The sequence below is a fragment of the Trichosurus vulpecula genome, chromosome 2 (assembly GCF_011100635.1).
Source record: "Trichosurus vulpecula isolate mTriVul1 chromosome 2, mTriVul1.pri, whole genome shotgun sequence".
Classification (NCBI taxonomy): domain Eukaryota; kingdom Metazoa; phylum Chordata; class Mammalia; order Diprotodontia; family Phalangeridae; genus Trichosurus; species Trichosurus vulpecula.
In genome coordinates, this window is record NC_050574.1 from 320,058,444 (window position 1) to 320,075,670 (window position 17,227).

General features: G+C 36.6%; 1 protein-coding gene across 1 annotated transcript in view; it reads left to right on the forward strand.

The window, feature by feature from the left end:
• The first annotated feature begins 4,729 nt into the window (after window positions 1-4,729).
• COPB2 (COPI coat complex subunit beta 2) overlaps window positions 4,730-17,227 on the forward strand; it is a 44,823-nt gene continuing 32,325 nt past the window's right edge. The window contains exons 1-5 of the mRNA XM_036746340.1: window positions 4,730-4,849; window positions 9,478-9,615; window positions 14,675-14,761; window positions 14,996-15,122; window positions 15,938-16,086. Coding sequence (XP_036602235.1) covers window positions 4,847-4,849; window positions 9,478-9,615; window positions 14,675-14,761; window positions 14,996-15,122; window positions 15,938-16,086 — 504 coding nt within the window. The 5' untranslated portion in view covers window positions 4,730-4,846. The remainder of the gene's footprint in view (window positions 4,850-9,477; window positions 9,616-14,674; window positions 14,762-14,995; window positions 15,123-15,937; window positions 16,087-17,227) is intronic.

Consider the following 17,227-nt stretch of genomic DNA (forward strand, 5'->3'; position numbering starts at 1 on the left):
TGAAATGTCTCTGGCCCATTGAGAGCTCTACATTATTCTCATGTTCAGCTTGTCCATGTTCCCTTGCTTCCCCAAAGTGTTTCCTAATCTTTCCTTATCACAAGAATAAACCTTTAGGATAAGAGAAATGATTATCAATAACCAGTGATTTGGGGAGATGTAGAGTTTCCCCTTTTTCTATAGTCTTCATTTCAAAGCACAGTCTCTTGAAGGATATTACTGATAATGAGAGTGAATTAACTCTCCTCCGCTTTGGTCAGATCCCACCTAACCTTACAGGTAATTTAATCTAAGGTAAGGAAGCCCACTATGCTCTACTCAAGTTTGGGGGGGGGGTACTTAGGGGGGGTAGGATAAATTCTTTCATTAGATTGCTCGGGGCTGGAGGTAATTTCGAAGTAAATGACACAATCAAAGTTCATGAGAGTAGGTCCAGCCCCTCATCATTAATATTCATTTTCTCTCATTACTTGTTAACCAATCAGAGTTTACCGCCACCCTCCGGAACATTCACTTTTCCAAAGCCATATAAACCTTGAAGAAGCACACCACAACGAGGGTCTTTGGCATTCTAGAGTGCCACTGACCTCTTTTATTAAAATGTTAGCATTATTAATAAAATGACTAATTAGCCAGAAATTATGTCTCTTGAACTTTTTAAATGTCATAGGGAGTAGATAGAAAACTACCAGAACCAAACATAAAGGCATTTTCCCCAAATATGTATAACCTGACCATTTCAATGCCATGCTTTTTCTGCCATCATTTCTACTTCTTTTCCATCAGAACCTTGGACTCTGCCCCTAGAACCACCATGACTCTTATTGAGTTTTTGCCTTGTCTTACCTGGATCCAGGCTTCCACTTCACTTCCTGGCTATCTCTATACCATATCAGAATGTGTACCACCCCTTTCTATCTCCTCTTTACGTACTGTATTCTCTATTAGAATTCTTGAGGACAACAATTGTCTTGCTTGCTTTTATTAATATAGCAACACTTAGCACAGTGCCTGGCACATATTTAACATTCAATAAATGCTCTATATATGGCAGTGCATGCATTCTATCTTGTTAAAATGTTCATTTCAACCTGAGTGAAAGAAAAAGCTTTTCTTTTTATTGTGTTCAACACCTAGTACATGGTAAAGTTCTTATTAGCTAAAGTAGCTATAAACTAGTTAAGTAGTTAAAGAATGAGTTATATTTATGATGGCCAGAGTAAGCATCCTCTACCAAGTCAGGTAGAAGCATCAGTGGGATAATAAACCTACCAATAGTGTTTAGATCATTGCTAAGAGCCAAAAAAAAGATTACAAGCTATTAGTTCAATTTCCTTGTCTTCAATTAAGTAATACCTTATATTTACCTACGTAGTTACAAAATGCATGCGAGCTTATCTCATTTGATCCCTACAACCCTGTGTACATGATTCTATCTACATTTTACAGGTGAGAAAACTGAGGTTCAAATAAATTGGTTAAGTGAAGTGCCCACAGATGCACAGCTAGGTCCAGAACCCAGGGCTTCTGACCTGGTACACTCCTGCCACCTAGTTATCTATTTTTGGGGGCAGGTAGGTGGCACAGTGAGTACAGCACCGGCCCTGGAGTCAGGAGAACCTGAGTTCAAATCCAGCCTCAGACACTTGACACGCTTATTAGCTGTATGACCTTGGGCAAGTCACTTAACCCCAAATTGCCCTGCCTTCCCCCCTCCAAAAAAATAAGTTATCTATTTTCTTCCCAAAGGTCATTTATTGTTGTTCTTCCTTTGTTCCGGAAGACTGGTAGAATATATCCGGATGTGAAGATTCTATGCTCTTCTTCTGTCAGTCACTTAATCACAAATTGTTCAAGAAGTTCTTCCTTATGAAACCCCAAATTTCCAACCTTAATCTTTTTCCATCGGTGGAATAGATTACGTATGTGAAACACAGTAGAAAATGACTAATAAGTAATCTAGCGTCCCAAGCTCTTGGGACAAGAAATCACTATTTGACAAAAACTGCTGGGAAAACTGGAAAACAGAATGGCAGAAACTAGGTATAGACCAGCATCTCACATAGTATATACCAAGGTAAGGTCAAAATAGGTACATGATTTAGACATAAAGGGTCATACCATAAACAAATTAGGAGAGCAAGGAATAGTTTTCTTGTCTGATCTATGGAGAAAGGAACAATTTATGACCCAATGAGAAAGACAGCATTACTAGATATAAAATGGATAATTTTAATTATATTAAATTAAAAAGTTTTTGCAAAAACAAAAACAAACACAACCAAGATTAGAAAGAAAGCAGAAAGCTGGGCAAAATTTTTTTTACAGCAAGTGTCTCTGATAAAGGCCTCATTTCTCAAATATATAGAGAACTGGGTAAAACTGATATGAATACCATTCTCCAATTGATAAACCATCAAAGGATATAAACAAGAAATCAAAGCTATCTATAGTCATAAGAAAAAATGCTCTAAATCAATATTGATTAGAGTAATGCAAATTAAAACAACTCTGAGGTGCTACCTTACACCTATCAGATTGACAAATATGACAGAAAAGAAAAATGATAAATGTTGGACAGGCTGTGGGATACTAACACACTGTTAGTGGAGTTGTGAACTGATCCAACAATCTTGGAAAACAATTTGGAACTAGTTCCAAAGGGCTATGAAACTGTATATCCTTTGATCCAATAACACTACTACTCGGTCTGTATCCAGAGATTGAAAAAGGGGGGAGGGTGAGTTCCTATTTATATGAAAGTATTTATAGTAGCAAAGAATTAGAAATTGAGAGGATATCCATCAATTTGGTAATGGCTGAACAAATTGTGATATGTGATTGTAATGGAATATTATTGTGCTTTAAGAAATGACAAGCAGGATAATTTCAGAAAAACCTGAAAATACCTACATGAACTCACGCAAAGTGAGCAAAACCAGTACATTGTACATAGTAACAACATTACCATATGATGAGCAATTGTAAATGGCTCAGCAATACAACGATCCAAGACAATTTCAAAGGCCTCATGATGGAAAATGCTATCCACCTCCAGAGAAAGAACTGATGGAGTCTGAATGCAGATTGAAGCATACTATTTTTCACTTTATTTTTTTCATATTTTTGTCTGTTTTCTTCCACAACATGACTAATATGGAAATGTTTTACATAAATGCACATATGTAATCTATATCAAATTGCTTACTCTCTCAGGGAAAAGGGAGGGGAAGAAGGGAATTTGGAACTCAAAATTTTGAAAAATGAATGTAATTGGAGAAAAAAATAAAATATTATTTTAAAATAAAATCTGTCTCCTCTGGTACAAGGAATTTGTATCCCACTTTTAAAACCCCTGGAAAAAGTTATCAAACCACAGCTCACATCTAAACTAAAAATAGAATAATTTCATAGAATAATTAAATGTCAGAGCTAAAAAAGGATTTCGTCCACCCCCTATCTTTTACAGAATCAGAGACTGAGACCAAGAAGGTGCTTTAGTGAGTTCTGAGTTTAAAATAACAGCTCACAGTTATGAAACTTTAGTCAAAACTTAGATGGAAAGCCCTTCTCATACATTATCTCACCATCTCACATTAAAAAGGTTGCTCTGGCCTCCACCTCTCTGGGGTAGGCTGGTTACTCCTCCCCTCCCTCCCTGGCCCTCTCCCTTCTTCTTAGGTACCCTGTGAAACTTGGGGTTGTTTTTTTCTCTACTTCATCAGCTCAAAGCTTCACTGGCTGTTTTCTCCTATTTTTAGGGGGCCAGTAACTAGCCCCAGGGCCATATAACCACTTAACAAAGACTGGTTTTTACAAAGGCATATTTACTTCACAGATACAGTAAGAAAAAAATGTACATTTTCCCCAACACTTGTGGGTAAAATTTCTCCCTCCCCCCCCCCCAAAAAAAACCCCAACACCTTAGTTCAGTTCCTACATACAGATGAGGAAACTAGGGCAGAGAAGTTAGAAGTCACAAAGTATCTGAAGCAGGATTCGAATCCAACCTATCCTATTCACTGGCAAGCCTCCCCCCCCCCCCCCCCCCCCCCCGCCCCTTCCCAAAGGCAATGGTTGTGCGACTCAGGGGAAGGGCTATTTGCCCTTTCTGGTAATTGATTTTTCTCATCTGTAAAAAGGCAGGGGTGGGAGGGGGGAGCCCAGGTGATCTCTAAGATCCCTTCCACCTCCAAATCCTGCTGGGGCTGGTGGGGAGGGAAGTGGCAGTCAGGGGTTGAGTCTGGCTCTCCAGGCTTCCACAGAGATACCAGCGCTTCTTCCCACCCCATCAGGGATCAAAGAAAAGGGAAACGGGAAACTTGCAAACGGGTGTGTGCGGAAGGTTTTCTTCCCAGTCTTCTCTCGCGCCCGTGCTCTGCAGGAGCCGGCTCGCCTCAACCTGTGGCATCGAGGGGATCGTTAAGTTTGGGCGTCCCTCCTCCCACAGAGTTCCCTGCAGCTCCGCAGGCAGTCCAGCCGCTGACCTGGGACCGCTGCATCCCGGGCGGATGGAAAAGACCTGAGGCCGAATGACCACGCATCAGACGTCCCGGGCTCAGTTAGAGCCTCGGTCCCGGTCTGGGTTGCCGAGGCAACGGACGGAAGTGAGGCGGTGGTGGGTGTGGGGAATGTGAACCCTGAGCCAGGGAGCGGTGAAAACTCTCGCGAGCTTAGTCCCGGCGTTCCCGTGCTAATTAATACTCCAGAACTCGCGAGAGCCGGCCTCCCGGAAGCTCCACGTCAGTCAGTTGGTCTATGTTCTGCCAGTGCCAGCGTCGACCCCGAGCCAGCGGGACCAGGGACCCGGCATCAAGCGAGGGAGTTCGGCAACGCTGACGGAGCCATGGTGAGACCTTGGCCTTGCAGGCTTAAAAATAAACAAATAAATACAAATGCGGGGCAGATCGGTGCTGGTCCTGCAGGGGTTGCGGTGGCCTGGGCAGCTCCGGGGATCTCCTCGGGGCCTCCTGTGACGGGAGAGGGGGAGGGGAAGAGACAGGCTCCGGGTCACCGGGGAGGGGCCCCGGGAGCGCCCTGGGCTCGGGCCGCCGCTGTTCCCACCTGACTGTGTGCAGGAGTTACGGCCCCTAAGTGTCGTGTAACAAACGATCCCCCGAAGGAGGAAAGGGGCGGGGGACGGACAGCCAGCGGTATGGGGGCGGGGGTTGGGCTGCAAGTGGGAAAAACGGGATGTCGGCTACTTTCCCTCGTGGGTAAATTATTTTACCTCTCTGAGACTCAGTTTCCGCATCTGTGAAGTGGAGATGATAACATCTTTAGTCTTTACCTCACTGTGTTGTTCCGAGGACTTAATGAAGTAATGTGGGCAAACGTTTTGTAAACCTTCAAAGCCTGGTATAACTGTCAGCCTGCTGCTGCTCTTACTAGAGATGACACCCAGAGACAAACAAGAAGGACTGTGCTGACTTAAAGACTTTCCATCATAATGGCTGTTTCTAAAGTGAATGCTGGTTTTCGAGGCGGGTCATTTCTCAGGAGATGAAAGTGACAGTCATACTGTTAGCATGAAAGTTTTACCTTAAAAGTGCTCATTTAGATGATTTTCAAGTTACCTTCCAATTCTGTGGTTATTATGATACACAGCTAGACACTAGTACAGAATATACTACTAAAAAATAGATACTTGATCCTGTTATACAGTACTTGAAAGGTGTAGAGCTAAGTAAAGGATGTCGAACATTTTTATATAAAGGACAAACTAAGTCTAATAAAATTATGTCTCCAAACCCTTTTAACAAGAATTTTATAAATCTAGAAATATTGAAGTGTACATTACTAAAGTGTTATAGATCTATAGAAAAAAAAGTTTGCTATATAAAAACTCCTGTTGTCCATTCCTTATATTTCTAAAATCAAAATTTGCCATTTTAATGTCGTTTGAGTATTACTTTTTGGTCATGGAGATGGTTAAATATCACTTTCTTTATGAATCTTTCCCTGATCCCTTCCCTCTCAGTTGATTAATGTCTTTCCCTCAGGACCTCATGTAACATGTTATTTTGTATAGACAACTGTGTAATGGATTAATTGTGTGTTTTATTAACCTACTAGACTATAAGCTCTATGAGAGCATGGGCTTTGTCTTAACTGACCTTCGTATCTTCCTTTGAAAGCTAGAAAATATTAGGTGTTTAATATGTGTTTATTGAACGAATGAGATATTAACTGAAAGCCAAGTGTTACTACTGCCCAAGATGGACAAAGTTTCAAAATAAATGCATAGTCAGTAGCATTAGATGCCACAGAGGTTATGGAGTTTGAAAACTAAGGAGAGGCCATTGGCAATTCATAGGTCTTTGATGACATTCACAAGGGTAGTTTGGGTTAAATGACTAGGGAGTGAGTATAGAGCATGAGTGATGAGAGAGTAGAGGCAGAGGTAACACTTCTTTCGAGGAGTTTGGCAGCGAGAAGATTTTTTTTAAAAAAGAGGATATAGCTCAATGGAGTAGCAATATAAAGAGATCATTTTTTAAACTAAGGGAGAAATTAGCATGTTTGTAGGTAGAGGGAAAGGTGCCACTTGGGGGAATTGCTGAGGGAGGCTGGAGTGGATAGAATCAAGAAAACATAGAGAAGTACTAGAAGGTAGAAAAAGTAGGTGAAGATAACAGGGAAAGCCAAAAATGACGAGGAATGTATGGCAGTGGATGTTTTGAAGTGAAAAGAAGGGAATGTTGGATGGCGTAAAGGCCTCTAGAGAGGAGTAACTCATTGTCTCCCAAGGTATCCTGTTCTACTTGGGGATAGCTCTTTTGTTAGAAGTTTTTCTATGTATCGAGCAGATATCTACCTCTCTGAACTTCTAGTTCTGTCCTTTTGGGCCAAAAAGAACAAGGCTAATCCCTCTTCCATATGACCCCCTCCACCCACTTGAAGATAGTTATCATATCCCCCACTAATTCTACTCTTCCTTAGGCTAAATATCAGTTATTTCAACCACTTCTCAAATAGCATGACCAAAGCCTTTCATCATACTGTTTCCTCTCCTCCAAGCTACATCCCAGGGTAGCTATAATGGTGATTGCGATTATTGAACTATTATTAGGATTTTTAGGATAGTAGAGGACTGAAAATGAGCAAATCATGTCATTCCAACTTTTGAAAAAGGGAATAGTCTATATATTATAACCTGACTTTTATTCTGGCAAAGTTCTATAATGTATTATCAAAGGTATGGTTAATGAAAATCTGGAAAAGAAAATTGTGCTAGAATAGCTTGATCAAAAATAGGTCATGCCAAAGTCATGTCATTGGATTTTTTTCAGAGGATTAATTTTGCTACAGAATAACAGAATAGTTTTCCTAGGTTTCAGCAAAGTATTTGAAAGTAAATGTCTCATGTTGTCTTTGTGGGAAAGATAGATGTGGACTGGGTTTGTGAGAGTAAAGCAAAGTGGATTCAGAACTGGTTGAATGACTAAACCCAAAGAATACTCATTAATGGTTCAGTGTCGACTTAGAAGTCTCTGGTAGAGAGCTTGAACTTGGCTCTGTGTTGTTTAATATTTTATTAATGGTTTGGATAAGGTGAAAGATGGCATGTTTCTAGTATTAGTAGATATAGGTATAGCTAATCTACATTGGATGACAGAGTTGGGATCCAGAGGGCTCTTTAACCAGTTTAGAATGTTGGGCTAAATGAAATTAGCTGAAATAACTACTGAAATTAATAGTAATAAAAACTAATAGTAATAAAAAATTATAAAGCACTTAGGTTTGCAAATTGCTTTACGTAATCTCATTTGATCCTCATAATAATCTTGTAAGGTAAATACTACAGTTATTATCCTTGTTTTATAGATGAAGAAACTGAGTCTATGGCCTTTAAATGATTTATACAGGATCACACAGCTGGTGAGGATCAGAGGTGGAATTTGAACCCATGTCTTCCTCTTTTAAGTCTAGCCCTCAATCCACTGTGCCATGTTTCCTCTCATTCTCAGACAGAGTGATCACTTCCCTTTCCCAGGATTTTCATTACATCTATTTCAGCGTCTAGTTTTTTCTTTTTTATTCAGGATCAGAATCGGAATAGCAGTTGTCCTTATTGTTTTTTCCCCTTGTGAGGAATGTATTTATTAAAGCAAACCAAGAATTACCTGCTCTGCTTTTGGCAGAGAGATCATGCCAACAGATGTTTGGAAAATTAAAGCAAGACAGATCATGTTATACTACTCCCCCTGCTGTGTTGTCTCTGATCCAGCTGAATTGGGCTGTTCACCTTCTCTGGGATATGTCCTGCTTTTTCCTGTCCTCTTCCATGACTGTGCTCATGGTATTCTTTCTTTCTGAAGTGGTTTGTTTTTTGGGTTTGGTGTTTTTTTTTTGTTTGTTTTTTTTTTTTTTGCTGTTTGTTTCTCCCGTTCTTGAAACATCAGCTAAAATAACCCTTCTGTCATGAGGTTTCCCTTGATCTTTACAGTCTATAATAAATTTTCCCTCCTTAAACCTCTTACAGGACTTTGTTTGTATGTCTTAATCAGTTACATGTTATTTTATATTATAGTTATTTCTGTATGTGTTATATTCCTCTAGTAAATTGCAAGTTCCCTAAAAACAAGGACTGTATATTACTCTTGGTAGCTCTTCCAGTGCTTAGCACATTGTGTATAGTAAGAACTTAATAAATAAATTGACAAATTGAGAAATATGTAAAAAGGTTTTGCTATGAGGACTTCCAGAGATATTAAAGATATAATAGAATGGATTTCTGTACAAATGGATTTCTTTGGGTTTAGAAGTCTTTGTCATTAGTGTGAGACAGTAGGAAAGCTCAGAATTGGATAGATATGGAATGTGAACCAACTTTCCAGATAAATTTTTAGACCTTGTTTGAAGCTGAACATGTATTATAAGCTCTAGACTCAAAAGAATCAAAGTGCCAAAGCCCATAAAATATAAACATTTTCATGTAAACTCCAGAAGCCTTTGCTGATTGTGTATTACACTTGTCTCTTACAAATCAGTCTTACTTTAAATTGTTTAGCATTTAGTTATCATTTTTGCCAAAGCAATTCTATTACTTGGACTTATGTAAGACTTTCATAATCACACATGCATTTATATTTTAAATTTTTATTTATATAATTTATTACATATAATTATAATTTAATATTATTTGTACTCTTTAAATGACAATTAGACTTTCTTTTTTGTCAAGACACGAATTATAGAAGCACAGAATTACAAGAGAGAATCAGGAATACCGGCTAAATGATTAGGCCTAAGGTTTGGCCCCATGAATGTTTCCATGTATTTGTGCTTTCTGTGGTAAGAGAGGAAACATGAACCTTAAACCTGAAAATTTTTCTGAATTTTGGTGTGGTGAAGAAAAAAATTAGACTTATACTAATGAGAATATGCTAAAGTTTTTATGTAAGATGGGAAACTTCTTGAAAACTGATTGCATTTTATTCACTTAATAATTTAATGTTTTTAATTTCTCCTTAGCCTCTTAGACTTGATATCAAGAGGAAGCTAACTGCTCGATCTGATCGAGTCAAGAGTGTTGATTTGCATCCTACAGAACCATGGATGTTGGCTAGTCTTTACAATGGCAGTGTCTGTGTTTGGAATCATGAAACACAGGTAAGGGGTAAGGATATTTTCTAGAGCACTTAGTAGAAATAAAGTACTGTATTAGTGTATGCTCAGTGTAAAAGTAAAAGATATATTAATAGATTCTCATAATGAATTCATCGAAGTTGTGAAATATATATGATATGTTATTTAAGAAAAATTTCTGACAATCTTAGAAATTAGTTTTACTGACATAGATATTGCTATGTAATATTTTGTGTCCTGTAAGAGAATATATAGGATGTGGAGCAAGTATAGGCAATTCTTGATCATATACACATGATTATTAATATAGTGGACTATATGCCTGGAATGTAGGTGATTTCCACATTGCTATATTTAACCTTAGTCTTTTTAGAGTGTCAGTGGCATATTTTCAGTTGCCTGGATATTTCAAACTATATTTGCCTAAAGCATCTCAAATTCAACGTGTCCAAACTGAATTCTTCACCATAGTCACCCTACTTCTGCACCTCCTTATTTCTATGTTAGACACAACCATCTTTCAGGTCCATCTAAGTTTGCAACTGTGGTGTTATTCTTTTTTTAAAAATTTTTTTGAATATTTATTTTTGGTTTTCAATATTCACTTCATAAGCTTTGGAGTTTTAAATTTTTTATCCCTTCTTTCCCTTCCCCCTCCGCAAGACAGCATTCTATCTGATACGGGCCCTACATATACATTCATATTAAATATATTTTCACATTATTCATGTTGTAAATAAGAATTAAAACCAATGGGAGGAATTGTGGTGTTATTCTTGATTCTTCACTCACTTTCACCCCACATATCCAATCATTTGCCAAATCTTGTCAGTTCTACCCATCAGACCATCTCTTGAATCTTTCCTCTCCTTTCTACTTCCAAGGCCATTAACCTAGTTCAAATTCTTATTGCCTCTCTTCTGTTCGGAGACAAGTAGTCTCCTAATCAATTTCCTCACTCCCAGTCTAGTTGGTGCAATGAACAGAGCACTGGATTTTGAGTCAGGAAGACCTGAGTTCAAATACTTGTCTCTGATACTTATTAGCTGTGTGACTCTGGTCAAATTGCATAATCCTTTGAGGCCTTGGTTGCTTCATCTCTAAAACAAGGGTGCTGGACTTGTTGACTTCTAAGTTTTGTTCTAGCTCTACTCTGTTATGTCAGTGTCTTTCCTTGATAGGCCATCTTCCAAATCGCTGCCAAAGTGATTTGCTTTTCTTTTCTTTTCTTTTTTTGATTTTTTAGATTTTTTATTTTTAGTTTTTGAGTTCCAAATTTTCTTCCCCTTTCCCCCAAGACGGCATGGAATCCGATATATGTTCTACATGTACCTTCGCATTAAACTTATTTACGCAATAGTCAAGTTGTAAAGAAGAATTATGACCAATAGAATAAATCATGAGAAAGAAGAAACAAAACCAAAAAAGAAGAGGAAAAAAAAAGAGCAAATAGTGTGCCTCAGTGTGCACTCAGACTCTGTATTTCTTTCTCTGAATGTAGATAGCTCTTTCCATCATGAGTCCTTTGGAGTTCTCTTTGAACCTTGTATTGCTGAGAAGAGCCAAGTCTATCAAAGTTAGTCATCACGGAAGCAATATGTCTGTGGTTGTGTACAATGTTCTCCTGGTTCTGCTCCCTTCACTCAGCATCATATCATGTAGGTTTTTCCAGGTTATTATGAAGTCTGTATCTTCCCCATTTCTTATAGCACAGTAGTATTCCATCACCTTCGTATACCACAGCTTGTTCAGCCATTCCCCAATTGATGTCCAATTCTTTGCTACCACGAAAAGAGCTGCTATAAATATTTTTGTACATACGGGTGCCTTTCCCCAAAGGGATTTTCTTAAAGCACTGGTTGGACCATGTCACTTCTACTCATTTGATTCCAATGGCTTTCTATTGCCTCTAGGATCAAATATAAACTTCTGTTTAATTCTTGTTGAACTCATATATTTGCCCCACAATTTGGAATTTAATTATATCTTATATTGTTTACTCTCATCATTTACATGTTTTGTCTACTCTTCTGTTTTGTAATCTCCTTGAGGGCAGGGATTTCCCTTCTGTATCATTCAGAGAACCTTTTTGGCACTCAGTATCTCTTTGACTGGTCTGTATTGCTTGATTGACTTATTTCTACTTTTGATTAACTTCCTGCTCCACCATTCTTACCATTTTTTTGCCATTTTCTTTGTATCTCATTTGATGCCTCACAAAGCTAGTGTTTTGATTTTTCTTCTGCTCTGCTGTTTCACTCAATGAAAATGTCGTGATTGTAAAGGCTGTTAAGGATTCTCTTCTCTCTCCATAACCTTACATGATGATCCTTTAGAGAATGATCTTAGTAGAGACAACAGGTCTGAATATATTTGCTGTATGGTATCTGCCATTCAGCATAGCCAATCTCTTACTCTTTTCTGTGCAAAAATTTTGTGTGTGTGTCTTTTTAGAAATTGTGTTTGCATTTCCTATGAGCTTTCTATTGCTCTCTGCTAAAAGAAGATTTGAGAGAGAACAGTTTGATTTTTAGTATTTGTACCAAATACTAAGTAGGATTGAGGAAAACGCACATTTATCATTCCTCCTCCTATTCTTTGCAAAATTGTACCCCGAATTTCCAGCTTGGTAGTTACATGTAGAGTCCAGTTTTAATGATTTTGAAGGGACACCCAGATTGACACATTGAATCTTATCTTTGTTAATATGGAAGCTTAATAAAATAATACAAAGTTGAATTCTATCATGGTTATTGTTATTTTGGCTTAGGAAAAGTAAACTTTTTTTTTTTGCAGGGGTAGATAGGGCTACTTAAAGAATGTTTTGCTTTTTTTAAAGCAGTGAAATCTGAGAGGGCCATTACTCCTATATTCTGCTTTAATTATATTTGATGCAGTATAATAGTCTAAATAGAATTTGGTATGTTATTTAAAATTCGTTTGAGTTTTATAACTGGTTTTTGGTAAAGAGTACTCCAAGATGGTAGCAAGTTGTAAAGGAAATGAGTTGCTTTGTGAATTGTCATAACTCAGAAACTTGTTAACTTAGCACTTGGATCTTTCATTAAATAGAGTTTGTCATATTCACATAAAGCATTGTTAGTGTGAGTCTCCTGGGCAGAAATGAAAAATGGGTTTGCTGTTATAGAGCAGTGGTGTCAAACTCAAATAGAATTGGATCCTTGCTGACCACTTACTGACTTAGAAAACCACAACTTAACATTATGTATGTTGTATTGTCGTTTTGTTTGTTTTGTTAAACATTTCCCAATCACATTTTGATCTGGTTTGGGGAGTTTTATAAGTGAGTATTTTGTCCATAGCTTCATATTCTATATATTCCACTGATAAAAATAAAGATTATTCAAGAGTGATTTATTTGTGAAAATATTTACCTAAAAACTTTGAAGAGGAAGAATTCTTAGGGATGAGGTTGCTTATTTTCCAGCTGTTTCCTTTCCCCCACCTGTTTCTACAAAGTAGAAACTAGATGTTTTAGTTTGTTGTTCAGTTGTTTCAGTTTTGTCTGATTCTTCATGACTCCATTTGGGTTTTTTTGGCAAAGATAATGGAGTGGTTTGCCATTTCCTTCTCCAGCTCATTTTATAGATGAGAAAACTGAGACAGGTAGGGTTAAGTGACTTGGCCAGGGTCAAGCTGGCTACACATAGCTAATAAGTGTGTGAGGCTACAATTTAACTCAGGTCTTCCTGACTCCAGACCCGATGCTCTGTCCACTGAGCCACCTAGCTGCCCTGTTGCTTTAATACTCTAGCAAATGACAACAGAAACTATACTAAGATAGGTCATGCTAATATTAAGATAGTTGAAAGTTTTTTGTTTTGTTTTGTTTTTTTAACGTTAGGGAACTCCTTCTGATACCAGATTGTTACTATTATCAACACATTCCTTTTATAGGAATCTTGCAGAAAGAGTGGTGGGAATAAGAAATAGCAACCAGGTCTTGGTTCTTTCTGGCCAAGATTAATTAATTTGACTTTAAAGGCCTTACACAAATATCCTTGAAGAATGGTTAGATATGTTTAAACCATTAATTAGCATTACTTTCTCAGTTTTCCTAGACATATTTTCCTAGACTCCCATGAAAAAAGATTTTATAGTTTTAAGCAAATCGTCTTTGTTAGCAAATTTTAAAAGATTGTTTGCTCCGTAAAACGCTAACTCATTTTAATCGGTTAAAATAATATTTAAACATATTTAAAATACTTAAAATTTTAGCTAGATGCCATGTAGTACAAGGATTACATTATAGATTGAGGCATTTACTATATTTTTGGTTTGGTGGTTTTAATTAGTAAATATTGCAAGATAGCAAATGGTATCAAATTTAAAGCTTTCTTAAATTTATTGCTAAAACTAAAGGACAAGATTCCATCGCTGTAATTACATTATTTTATGTATTAGTAGCAGGTGTTGAAGAATAAAGAAAATTAACTTTTTTCCCTTTAATGTGATATTGCAATTAACTTCTGTGACTTTTAATTTTTAATTACTGGCCATCTAATGTTGTAAAATTAAATTTACATAGATTGGCGTTTAATAGCTGTAAAATACTGAAAAGTAATAGCTGAGATAGGAAGACCCAAAGTCTGGTTGCTCAACAGTAAGATTCCACAAGGTCTAAATCAGAGGCATCAAATTGGAAGGAAGGAGGGAGGGTAGATAGAAAGGAAAAAGGAGAAAAAATCGCAAACTCCTATGAAGCCCAATCACATTAAAATATAATTGGGAAATGTTTAACAGAATAAAACACATTACAACATAGATAATATTAATTCGTGGATTTCTAAGTCAATACACTGCCTGCAGGTATCATTTCTATTTGAGTTTAACATCACTGATCTGAGTCATATCAGATATAATACACTTGACAAGACATGGGAAGAAAAGATAACTGACAGAATTAAAATGCTTTTTAATGTATATATCCTATAGATTTTTGTACTGTTATTTTTGGTATCTTGTAATATGGTATTGACAGAGTTTGTTGTTTCTAAACTAGCACAAGGCGTTTTTCATTTTATCATAACTTCAGCATATTTCTTTCTTTTAAAATTTTAAGACTCTGGTGAAGACATTTGAAGTATGTGATCTTCCTGTTCGAGCAGCAAAGTTTGTTGCAAGGAAGAATTGGGTAGTCACAGGAGCAGTAAGTAGTCCAAGTCTTTGAGTGTACTTTCCTTTACTTTTATCATTTTCTGAATTAGTTGACAAATATGTAAATAATTTCCAGAATTTTCTTTTTCTGTCTTGTTTGTTAATCAGTGAAATTTTTTGAAGCCTCAGCTTTATTACTTGTGCCTATAATAAGGCTATTGTTCAATTTACTTTATAAATGTGATACCAGTTCTTATTTGGAAATTTTTGTTGCTCTTCTCTCTAGGATGACATGCAAATTAGAGTCTTCAATTATAACACTTTGGAGAGAGTTCATATGTTTGAAGCCCACTCAGACTATATTCGTTGTATTGCTGTCCATCCAACTCAGCCTTTCATTCTAACTAGCAGTGGTAAGACATTATATAATATCCCATTTTATCATCCAAAGCTCTCTAGCTTATTCATTTTCCATTCACTAAGAAGCCTTGTTCTTTTACTGCTTTTCCAATTGAAATTTCTAACATCCACTAGCATATGGAGTGTTTAAATCCACTAACTACTTTTGTGTTTTTAATGAAATATCAAGTGTGCTTAGAATTTGAAAAGTAATAGCTGAGATAGGAAGACCCAAAGTCTAGTTGCTCAAACATCTGCCAAATAGAAAGCTCATTTACATGCTGATGAGTGAAGTCTTGGCAGATTTCCACTTCCCAGTCAATTTTACTTTTATAGTTAGACTAGCTTTGCTTATTAACATTATGCACAAAACAGTGAGTTATTTTAGAGACCAACTGTAAAATGAATATCATTAGATTGGTTATGGACATTTAAAACATTTAAAAATTAAAATCAAGATGTGGGCATTAATGATTAGTTCTTTTATACTTTGATAGCAATATCTTTTTCATATAATAGCCATTTCAGATTCCTGCAGAGCTAGTGATATCCTTTTGTCAATTATACTGAGCTGTAGCCTCCAGTCATATTTATTTCTCTTAGTTATTATTGCTACTTTACTTTTTTTCTCAGAAAATTCTTCTACTTGTTTATATTATTACATATAATTTACCTATATGCTTAAAAATTAGTGTTCAGTCACTAATTTTATTTTTGTTCCCATTTTAGAATGATTTAATAGTAAGCTTTTTAAAGACTTTTGTAAGGACGTGACTGTAATGTAAATAATCTAGTAACTTAAAATTTTTGCTTTTTTTTTTTTAACTAGATGACATGCTCATTAAACTGTGGGATTGGGATAAAAAATGGTCTTGCTCACAGGTGTTTGAAGGACATACTCACTATGTTATGCAGATTGTCATAAACCCTAAGGACAACAATCAGTTTGCCAGTGCCTCTTTGGATAGAACTATTAAGGTACACTAGACATATTTGTGTTGACTGTGGTTGTTAGTGAATTTTAGATGCTTCTCTATCTCCACAGAGGTTAATTAGCATTTCAAAAGTTCTTCTCAAAACCTCATTTTGAAGTCAAATATGTTCTCTTATTTTGAAACAAAAGTATAATTTCTCTATTAAAAAATGACTCATAGCACCTAATGTAGGAACACAACTGAAAGTTTCAGTGTTCTGGGGTATTGGTTTTTAGCTATTAGCAAATTTTAATATGTAATACTTTATTTTTTCCCAAATTACATTTTAAAACAATTTTTTAACATTTTTTTTTGAGTTCTAAATTCTATCCCTTCCTCCCTCGCCTCCCCCTTCCCTGAGGTGGTAAACAATCAGATATAGCTTACACATGTGCAATCATGTGGAACATGTTAGCAAACTTTTAAAAATGTCAAGACCTTTTCTAGATTACTGGTTCTCTGTCTTGTCTACTTTTTAGCATCTTCTTTGCTGTTCTTTCCTGTATATACTAAAGTCTTTATTTTTAAAAATCCAGATACCCATTTTTCGTAAATATTTTTCTTTACGCTGTAACATTCATAAATTAAAACTCATGTTTCTTTTTTTTTTTCAAGTACAAGGTTACTATATTTATTTGCTGCTGTAAATTGTTTATCTACTCTGTTCCATTGAGCTACCTTTCTATTTCTTTTTTTTTATTTATTTAATATATTTAGTTTTCAGCTTTGATTTTCACAAGAGTTTGAATTAAAAATTTTCTCCCCATTTCTACCCTCCCCCCCACTCCAAGATGGCATATATTCTGATTGCCCCATTCACCTGTCAGTCCTCCCTTCTGTCACCCCACTCCCCCAATCCCCTTTTCCCTTAATTTCTTGTAGGGCAAGATAGATTTCTATGCCCCATTGCCTGTATAGTTGCATGCAAAAGCTTTTATTTTTGAACATCTGCTTTTAAAACTTTGAGTTCCAAATTCTCTCCCCTCTTCCCTCCCCACCCACCCTCCCTAAGAAGTCAACCAATTCAATGTAGGCCACATGTGTATCATTATGTAAAACCCTTCCACAATACTCATGTTGTGCAAGACTTAACTATATTCTGCTCCTACCTATCCTATCCCCCTTTATTCAATTTTCTCCCTTGA